We start from the raw sequence: 10,448 nt of genomic DNA, 5'->3' as shown, positions 1-10,448 counted from the left end.
TCATCCTACCTGTGCACTGCCGTGGTGAGACAATTCCGGCTACCCCAGCTTATAGGGGAAAATATAGTCCAGCCATTCGGGCAAATCCCTCCCCTCTGCTTCCCTCACGTGGATAAGATGTGTAACTAAGGTGTACCCATATATGTTTAATGTGTTGTAATCACTCCTTTTGAACCTCCTGCCCCAAATTGCTTTGTTTTCCCCACAATAAACCTTGCTGTTGTTAGAAATTTAGTAAGCACTGAGCGAGTTATTCACTCAAAAAAGTCAGGACATAAGTTCCTGTATCCTCTGTGTGAGGCGATACCCACGTGTGGATCTCTCAGCAAATCCTGATAAGTTAATACACTCCAATAAGGAGATATAATAGGTCACGGATCGTGACAATTAGTTTGGACTTTTTTCTGAGGACCCCACAGTTTTGCCCTGTCGCTCTCCAAGCAGATCAGGCTGCCTGTCTGCTTGGTGAGTATTCATCTACCCATGTTTCTCAAAGGAGTCTTTGGTTCTTTTTAATTCTGAGAGGCGATTTGCTTTTGAGGGTTGCCTCATCTTAGAATCAGTCGTGTTTAATGGGGTATTAATGTTGGTTTTAATTAGCCAAGGTACTTAGGTCCTTCCTGGGTGTTCTCCCCAGCAGTTCTGAGCCCGGTTTGTGTGTCTGAGGAACTGGAGGCGGATTTGCAGCAGGCGGCAGCAAAGAGTCGCCGTTGTTTTTCTGCTTGCCTGTGTTCCTTGTCTATAGATTTTATCCAATTCCTTTGTAGCACAAAACATTTATCTGGTGGGTAGGACAGGGAATGCTAGGAGTAATGACCAGGTTTAGGCTGTATCTGTCTGCTCAAGTGGACAAACTTACAATAAGTGGAAAAATTATTGTACTGAAAACCTAGAGAATTGTTCTGATGGGATTTTTATCTGGACTCATTGCCTCCCCAGCGTTCCTAAGAAGCCAGTAAGAGGAGAGGAAAAATGAAGGCCACCATCGTATGTGGAAGCCCTTAGTTTAGGTGCAGCTACCTGCATGCTCTGTCTACATTTACCACCTAGATGGCATGTCTGGTTGTGGCCTGGTGGAAGGTTTTCCTTTTCCCCTGAGATACGCACTGCTAATTGAAAGAAGAATGAACAAAAAGGTGAAAAAGAGAACTGATGTTTCCTGTGGGTTCCAGATTTTTGCATGAGTGGGAACTTTCTGGGACCCAGCATTCTACAGAGTTGGTACCCAAAGTGCAGCTTCCCAATTCCCACCAGCCCCAGAGATCTCAGGTGAGCACAGGGACAAAGGTGTACCAAGAGCAGGAAGAAAACATGCTACAGAATGACTTGTTGCTGTGGCAGGACATGATTTAAACTGTTATAGTCTGTGTCTGTGCTGAAAGTACTTTCAGAGTTAAGCTCTCTGTTGTGCAGAGCTCCTTAATGTGTGAGGCTTGGCCTCCTGCTTGCACTGCCAATGCTTCAGCAAGGATTTCAGGTGGGATTAAAACTGCAGAAGCAAGGAGGAACTGTGGAAGTTATGGGTGTAGGAGCTAAGAGTGACTCTAAGTGTATTGGTCATAATCCTTTTCATGCTGAGCATGTAACCAGCATAGATATTCAACTATTGAGTCATCACATACCTTGAACCTGGAGGACCTGAGATATATCAAATCCTTGGCTGATTCTGACTATAATCATACCGAGCTCAAAATCAAAGGCATCACTGAAAAGAAAGAAAAATATATTTGTATCCTTTTGCATCATGTATGTCACTGAGGGATGTTACTTTGAGCAGATTGGTAAAAGTGTTAATGCTCACAGGGAGGTGTTACTGCCATGCACTAGGCTGCTTCAGGTAAAATTGCAGAAGGAATTGCCCAAGATTTAGTAAAGTACTATTGACTTTCTTCCCTCATTTGAAAAAAAAATGGGATAGTTGGGTATTGGAACAGATAGGCTAATCCTGAAAGGGGTCTTTCTGATAACACTTTCTAGGAACTACGTTGCCAATGGATAATTTTTTCTCCCTTCTCTGATAAATAACAAAGCTGAGATGGGTTTCCTTGTTCTTTATCTTGCTTCAACTTTACAGGTGAATTTTGAGCAAGAATGTATGAGAAGCCCATTTTCTGACTGACTGTTTCCTACCTAAATCTCAACCCACAGAGCTGATGAGCCTTAGGGACATAGGGGATTTGAAGCAAGGTTCTTCCTCTGTCTCCTAGGCTTAAAAGAAGAATTCCATTATGTTCTCTTATTCCTTAAGTATGTATGTTAGGGTTGTTTTTCTCTTGAGTTCCTGCCCACTAAAAATGGAAAAACACAATTCTGCAAAAGCACTACTGACAGCAGTGCAGCTTCCTTATGTAGCATTGTCAAGGCATATCAGCTCTGACAGTGCCAGATGTTTGCTAAGCAGATCCTGCTAGGTGTGTGAAGCCAAGGAACCTTTTTTAATAGGCAGAAACTGTTACCAACTTTGTAGGTATTTTCTTACATTTTTTCTACACCTTAAATTCTGTACAGAAATGCTGTATAAATGTAAACTTAAGAGGAGTAAAAAAGGAAATGCTGATCTGTGACTTACTGTATAATGCCCACGTAGTTTTCAACTTGTGTGGCAGGGGCATTTCTCCAGTCCTTCTTAAATCCAATCACCAAGGTATTTGGTTTCATTCTACCCAAGCCTGAGGCCTAGCAATATTAAAACACTATTTGAGAAGGTACACACATGCTTTTACTGCAAATGAAAAGTAATGGCAAAAGATAACTGAAGTAATGTTCTGGAGACACTTACAACTAGATTGCATTTCATGAATGTCCTTCATGCTCATTTCCATGCAGAAAGCTGAAAGATTAGCTCTAAATCATTCTAACTATAAATGATTTTAGATGACAGAAATGTAGTTTTGCTAAATTAGCATTCATTTGCATTTCTTCTGACATGCTCTCATTAAAATGGTTCAATAACTTGGAATCAAGAGAGATTTCAAGCACTGTTTGTATGCTCATTCTAATATAATAACATACAGCTTTTATCAGTTTTGGAATACTCCATAAATGAACTGGGTCTAAAGTCTCTTAAACACCTCAGAACACTTGCAGACAATTCGTAAGAATTTATTTTTTTTTTGCCTTGAACTTGGAAACTATTGCTGTTCCAAAATATTATCCAAAATTAGCTGAGTCTATTTTATAGATAAAATTGCAGTTTATAAACAGGAAGAACAATGGTTTGTGAAAATATTAGATTGCCTCAAAACTGGACCTGAATGCTAAAACCTGAACAAGTATGGGTTGTGAGGTCTAGATTCAGCTAATCTAATTTTTATAGAAATCTAAAAACGTATTGGGAGCCTTTCAGGAGACCTACAAATACACCAGCTTGTCAGGTTGTTACACTTGCCAAATTTTACTACTAGCAAAAAGAAAATAGATAAAACTGTTGGAACCTGGGTGGGTTTTGAGTGGCACAGATGTAGATGCACTATTTACATACAAATTAATAATTGGTTGGCAAAGCAATGCAGGTGTCCTTAGGTTACCATCATGATGATATGGTTATACTTTTGTTTGCTGGAAGGCAATTATTTGTAGTCTGGTAGTTAGCTTTAGCAATTGTATTTAAGCAGTAATGGAAAGGAAGAGATCATCAGACTGTAACAGTTCACAAAAACATCAGAAGGATCTCCTGCTGTGGAAGTGTATAAACTCAAGATGAAGTGTCCTTGTGAGGCTTTGATACAACAAAGAGGTCTTTATTAATAATATTTCATCTTGCTTAATCATGCTGTCCATTCAGTGTGTGTACAAAGGGCCCTGGTAGGCTACCAGTGGGTGACTGTTACCCAGCGTATTTTAGTTGATTCCCTACTGTCTCAGTTTGCACTGATGTCTTTTCAGCAGTGTGTTTTGTTCACAGGAAGGGAATTTTCTCTACATTTTGCCTCAATATCAGTGTGTTTAAATATTCATATATGTGAGAGAGAGATTGATGGGAAATACGCAAACAGTGCTTCTGAGCCTTCATTAAAGCCATTTTAAATGGACTGTTGGAAATGTTCGGCTGTATTCTTAGAGCAACAGGAAAATATTGCACTCTTTTTATTTAGATCGCCTTCTTGTTTGGAGAAAGTGTATATTACACATTTTCAGTCTTCAATGGCTGCATAAATATTCTCAGATATTTAATATGCTGCATAATACCAAACAATAGAATTGAAGTGTATCAAGTGTTGACTGCATAGACATTGATACGTTGCTCTCTAGATGCCTCCCTTTTTTTTATATTAATGTCTTGTTCATTTAGGAGAGAATCGGTCTTCCTTGTCTTATAATTCCATAGCCCAGAAGCAGATGTCTTTATGAAATAACATGAATTATAATATACATGTACCCCCAGAATGCCCTTTCTGTTTATAATGTTACCCATATATACACAGGGATGCTTTGATGTAGCACTCTTCTGTGTGTTCTGTAAACAAAAATCTTACTTGAAGTAGACTTTTGACTCCCTCTCTGAAGCTTTCAGCTGCCACTGCTGCATAAAAGGCTTTTCTTTTGTTCTTTGTGAGCCAGGCCTGCTTTTTTGCCATGCCGCTGTTCATCTCCTTAACACACAGCTTGCGTGGGCCCTGCATGATACAATAAAATGTTATTAAGAAGTCTTTGTATTATACATCACACAATGATTTTGAAGGAGTTACCTAGTCTGCTGTGGGAGCAAATGGAGAGAGTCAGAAAAATACACTTCCAAAAAGGGCCCACAGAGATTCAGCCCTTTGAAATGAACTGTGCTGCTAATAGCATTCACATTCTGTTTGAGAGTGCCAAGGCTGTTAATGCTACTTAAATATAGTGATTCTGACAGAAAGAAGGACTACTATAGATTGTAACATCTTAGAAAAATATCTGAGGTTAGGTGAAACATTTCATGGTGAAAAAAGTCCCTCCCTGACTTGACTTCGTAAACAATTCTTGCTTGGAATCCAGTGAGTATTTCTGTGTGCCTAGCTTGGGAAGTGGCATCAGTTTGGTATGTTATAAACAGATAGTTTTGAACTTGAGTTTGCTGCAGAGTTTCAATTTGTGCAGAAGCCATTCCTATGTGTCTTTTAAAATTTATAATGTTTTTGAGGATGCTGGCAAGTTCCAGTTTTTGTTCCAATGGAACAGATGACTAGAGAAATTCTAGAAGTTGTTGCCTATAATATGAAACTAGGACGGCCTAGTAAGCTCATGCTCAGGAGATTGTATTTCAAAATTCATATTTTAGTGTTTAAAGTAAGTTGGTATATGGTAGCTGCTTCTGCTAAACTGGGAAACTGGTTAAAATAGAGCTGAGGGGGATTTAAATATTTTTTTTTCTAGCAAATACTGCAAGCTCAAAATTTATTTCCCTTTGAAGAACAGAGTAAATTCAAACTAAAAAGAAATATTTTCTCCAAAGTGAAATGTGTGGGAGGCATCACTTAATTCAAATATCAATTCCCAAGAGGTAACTTGCAATGTAAACCCAGAACATCCTTCTTTCAAAACTTTTCAGCCTTACTGGAACTTTTTTTTTTTTTTCCTTCCTGGAAGAAAATGGAATGTACTACACAGTTATGTGGATGTAGAACTAACTGCAATACATTTACCTTCAGCGAATTGGCATTGGCTACTAGAAAAGGAGGCAAGGCCTTCAACATAAACTTTCCAGCTAGTTTCATCTAAAAAATTGAAAATGGCATGGAGAGAGAAGCTGGGAGATGACCTGGCAAAATGAGTTTTAGCCTGATCAAAAGTAGGCTGAGTTCAGGTGTTGTCCCTCATACCTATTTCTGAAGTCCTCTTATGGCTCTTTGGGAAGTACCAGGAGAAGGATGGGAGAGTCTGTGTGATCTTCCATTAATGAGATCATGCTACATTCTTAGGTGATAGTAAATATACTGGAATTTGTTTGGATTTAATGAGTGTAACTTAAGAAGAGTTTGATCTTGGCTGTTGGAAGAGTAGTGTGAAGAGCTGGGAATAGTAAGTTGAACAATAAAGTTGAAGTCCCCTTGTGGTTAAGGAGAGGAGCAAAAAAGTCTTACCCTTGTTTCCAGTATGTCTAATGAGATTTCCTGAAGGTGATTTCACAACTGGTTTGCACAGTGTGTTTCTGCTGGCCAAGAGAACAGTCCCACCCTTCTATCACGTGATAGCCTGTCTGTGTCCTTCCCTGCTCATCCTTTGTATCAGTGTTAATCTTTGTCCAGTGAATTTGCTGACTGAAGACTAACCTTGCAAAAATATTTTTACATGAAGGCAGGGATTAAAAGCAGAATAGCCCTTTGTACTAGAAACTCAGACTGTTGAAGCCAACGTGCAACTGCAACTTCAGAGACACATGACTTTAAAATCATCTTTATGCTCAGTTGCCATATTCATTTTCCCTATCTCTGAACTGTCTATCACCATGTTTCTGAAACGTTTCTTGCTGTTCCTTGGAAAAAAGGGAGGGAAGATGGTCTGTCTAGCATGGTGTCTCAAAATTTTATGCATAGCTAGCAGCATGTCAGCTTTTAAGGCAAAACATGCAGTGTGTTACATTTATGGCTAAATAGTCTTGATCTGTTTGTTATTATATATATTGTAGGCTGCTCTCCAACGTGGTTCCTAGGAATCATCCACTTTTAACCACAATTTTGCAAATCACAAAAGTTCATTTTGTCACACTTTTATTAACAACCAAACTAAATTTAGCTTAAGTTGCTGAAGGAATAACAATTTAAAACCCAATGGAAATAAGCAAAATAGACTTCTTTTTTTTTTTTTTTATATAGACAGGAATGAAAACTCAGTTCTCCATAATGTTAGAGAAACACGCCTCAGAATTCAGAAAGCTTGCTGCAACTCAAATTTAGGAAGCTGCACAGTTTCAGGATCTTTGTTGGGATTGATTCTGCTACTACTCAGTGCAGTAGGAAAGCTAACAATAATTACAGTAGAGAAGAATTAGGACCATTAATTCTTCATGGATTTGATTTGGGAAGTATCACACATAGACCTTCTGTACTCCCTTTCTGCAATGTGGCAGCATCAAATGAATTATTCCTACAGTGCTCTAGAGGCATATATTGTCTTGCCTGGACTGACTCTGTTAAGAGTCTCCAGTCCCATTTGGTGCCACAAGCGGTTTGCCTTTTTTTTTTTTCCTCTCCAAATTAAAAGGTTGAAATATTTAAAATACACTTTCTCCTCTACACTGCAAACCCATCTATTTTTGTTCACTCACAATGAGAGACTAGATCTTCATCCTTTAGGAAACATAATTTCCTGTGTATTTATAACTAGAAATATACTTTGCTCTTCTCTTTATATCTCAGAAGAGCATTTTTATCCTCAAAATTAGCATTGTTACAGTTTTGGAGAAACCACTGCAAAGAGAGCTGAATTATTTGCCAAACCCCAATACTGCACATCAGTGACAAAGCTGGAAATAGAGCCTGAGTAATTTGACTATTGCACTATAATCCTTGAAGTTTTGGTTTTTTGAGGGGGGATTTTCTTTAAGTCTTGCCTTGTCTGTAAAAAAAACCCAATTCTTTGTAATGCTTACTTACTTCAAACCATTTTTGGTTGACTATAAACTCTGAAATGCATCTGAATAAAGCGTTTTCCAGCAGGCTTTGTATCAGCCAACAGCTTTCTTATCAAGACTTGGGACAAAATCCACTCTCAAGGCAAATCTCTTCATGGTTTGCACAGATGCCTATCAGCACCGTTGTGTGCTGAGTGAGGGCGGAATGTGCAGAGACCTGTAGCGCCCACTGGTGCTGCATTTGCAGATGTAACCCAGCTGCCCTTACCGTGTACACTTCACAACAGATGCACAGCCCGTTGTTCTTTGTGAAAGTATGTGTGATGTCCAGCAGTGCAGGCCTGACCATAGGAGCTCCTGTTAATGCTATGCACTGGGGTCTGTTAGGAGGAAAAGAGAGGCTGTGTTTAATTGGGGAATTTACTTACAATAAGCCATTCTACTCTTCACTTGAAATCTTACCTGAAGTTTTTCACATGGTCTTCCACTGTAGTTAATGCCAGAGCACTGTCTAAGGCATTAATATAGTAAAGAGCTTGTGTAGAAGAGCCCCAATTTACTTCTGCATATAATAAAGATAAATAATGCATATTAAACCATGGGATTTTCAATATGTTCTATTGCAAAGGTCAGAAATGACATTATTTATGAGCCAAAAGAGGGTATATTCTCTTATCCTTCCTAGATACAGAGCTATTGTTCTTTGCACTCCATAACAGAGTAGGTTTTGCTTGCATGATGCAAAAACAAACATGCAATTAAATAATCCCATTCTTTATATACATATATATAAAATATATAAAAATTGTAGGGAACTTCCTTCCTCTGGTTAAAAGCTGTTTTATTATCTGTTCCATTAACTTTGTATCCCTCTCCCATGTATAAAGTGGATAGCCCCGAGTCATGTATTTAGTGTGGAATTTCACAAAGTTCCAATTAAGCCATTAGGAAGGAAAATGTCTAGGGCCAGTTAGCTCTGTTCTACTATATTGATCCAAAATTGTTCTTCAAAACCAGTTTTTCATATTTCCATCTTTTCTTGTTATTGTGTAGCTGTTTGGTGCATGGAGGCAGATACAAAACAGCTTTCCACTGAGATCTGTGTGAATGCAGATCAAGTCCCGTTATACCAATATATAAAGCTAATAGTTAGTGCAAATAAATGGAGGTTTGTGTAGAGGTCATCTTTTGTAAGGAATATTTGTCTTTTCTGAACCCTTCAGTTGCTGGTAAATCAGTGCTGAACAGAAGTCACTCTCTGGAAGAGCAGGATATAGATAGATGCCTTTTGCAGTGTCTGCAGTGAACATAACCAAGCTTTAAGGTGCTGCTCTGTGGCAAGGACACTGGCAATATATAAGGGAAGGGTAGAATTCCTCAGATGCTTTTGCCAACTGTCTTGTGACAGGTGCATTTTCCTACAGCTGATGGTATTTACAGGAGGAGAACCACAGATCATCCCAGTCACAGATAGGGTGGACACACAACAGGGCAGTGATACACACAGAAAAGAGTAACAGGCTCACACCAGGTGTTGCCATCCCAAACTAGCTGCAGTGAAACCAAATCTTCTGCTGGGAACCTTGCCCCTTTTTATTTTTATTAATTTTTTCTACTGCAGAAGATGATTGGCACTAAAATTGGCATCTGTTAGTTTTGTGCTGGGTATGAATAACCAAAATGTCTGGTCTCATACTGGTGCTGTATTGTATTAGTGCACAGATTTCTGAGGACAGCTCCTGTGGTTTGCTGAGCTGCTAAGCGGTTAGTTCCAGCAATAGAGTGTGACTGTCTTTCTTGATTTATTGAGGGATTGCAGGGAGGTGCTGGAGAATGATCCATTCATGAATAATTCAGCTTACATTTGTGTTGCATAATGGCCAGCAGGTTTACATTTTGAGTGAAGACACCATATGAGTCAGCTAGGAGCACAGCAAAATTCATCTGTTTTGTGTGTGGATGGAAGAAAATTATGAATGATACTCAAGTTAAAGCCCAAATGTAGTGAATATGTGGTAGGAATAAACTGGTGTGCTGAAATGTTTACATAAAGCCCAGGACCATACTTAAAGTGCTTGTTAAACAGGCAAAAATTCATCAGACTGTCCTCTTAATCTGTCTTATATAAAGTGAGATATAACAGGGTGCTCCAGACTTCCTTCTAAAGAAAGATACTGGAAAAAAGTAATGCCTTATTCTGTGGGCAGAATTTCTGTAAGGTCCCACCTGGCTGCATAAAACACACACACACACACACCCACAAATAGTTTTCTGGCCTTACCTGGTTTCTTATATGTTACATAAATATACAGAAAGAGCTCAATGGCATAAGTGATGAGAGCTGCCCACCAGTTGATGACAAACATGACACCACAGCACAACAGGGCTCCAAAAAGTGACACCCACATGTTATAATATCTGAATGCAGGTCTCCAACCTGTTTAAAGAGAATTGAGGAAATTGGAAGAGCATAAAATAAATTGATCAAATGGTGATCCACTGATCTTGTGCATACACAAGAGAGGGGATGATATGTGCAGATTTTCAGGAATCATGACTACCAACAGATACTTTCAAGTCTTGGCTGATGTAGATTTCTATACATAGGCTACTGGGTCTTACGAACCTTTTGAGTAGCTATTCTATTTATATGTATTTTTTTCCCAAATTAAAGCTCACTGATTCAGAACTGAAAATAGGTTTTCCTGTAATTCCAGGTAATTAACAACTGTGTCCTTCTGATGCATATACATAGAACTTATTAATGGGAGCTAAACACTTGTGGAGAGGAAAGTTTATCCCAATACTGTGAGTGCACATCTTATACTTGAAAATTGCCTGGCCTCACTGCAGAAAAATAATATATTTTGCAACTGACTTTAGAAAGGTATTATTCCTG

The 10,448-nt window shown here is 38.8% G+C and overlaps 1 protein-coding gene across 2 annotated transcripts in view; it reads right to left on the bottom strand.

Annotated features, from left to right (window-relative positions):
• SLC12A1 (solute carrier family 12 (sodium/potassium/chloride transporter), member 1) overlaps positions 1-10,448 on the bottom strand; it is a 46,591-nt gene that overhangs the window by 11,765 nt on the left and 24,378 nt on the right. For both annotated transcript variants that reach the window (XM_009994452.1, XM_009994453.1), the window contains exons 14-19: positions 9,831-9,986; positions 8,012-8,111; positions 7,818-7,929; positions 4,476-4,616; positions 2,570-2,676; positions 1,623-1,705 (exon numbers count right to left, since the gene is read on the bottom strand). In XM_009994452.1, coding sequence (XP_009992754.1) covers positions 1,623-1,705; positions 2,570-2,676; positions 4,476-4,616; positions 7,818-7,929; positions 8,012-8,111; positions 9,831-9,986 — 699 coding nt within the window. The remainder of the gene's footprint in view (positions 1-1,622; positions 1,706-2,569; positions 2,677-4,475; positions 4,617-7,817; positions 7,930-8,011; positions 8,112-9,830; positions 9,987-10,448) is intronic.

The sequence above is a fragment of the Chaetura pelagica genome, unplaced genomic scaffold (assembly GCF_000747805.2).
Source record: "Chaetura pelagica isolate M959 unplaced genomic scaffold, ChaPel_1.0 scaffold222, whole genome shotgun sequence".
Taxonomy (NCBI): Eukaryota; Metazoa; Chordata; class Aves; order Apodiformes; family Apodidae; genus Chaetura; species Chaetura pelagica.
The sequence above is the reverse complement of the archived record's forward strand: the minus strand, read 5'-3'. Positions and strand labels throughout refer to the sequence as shown.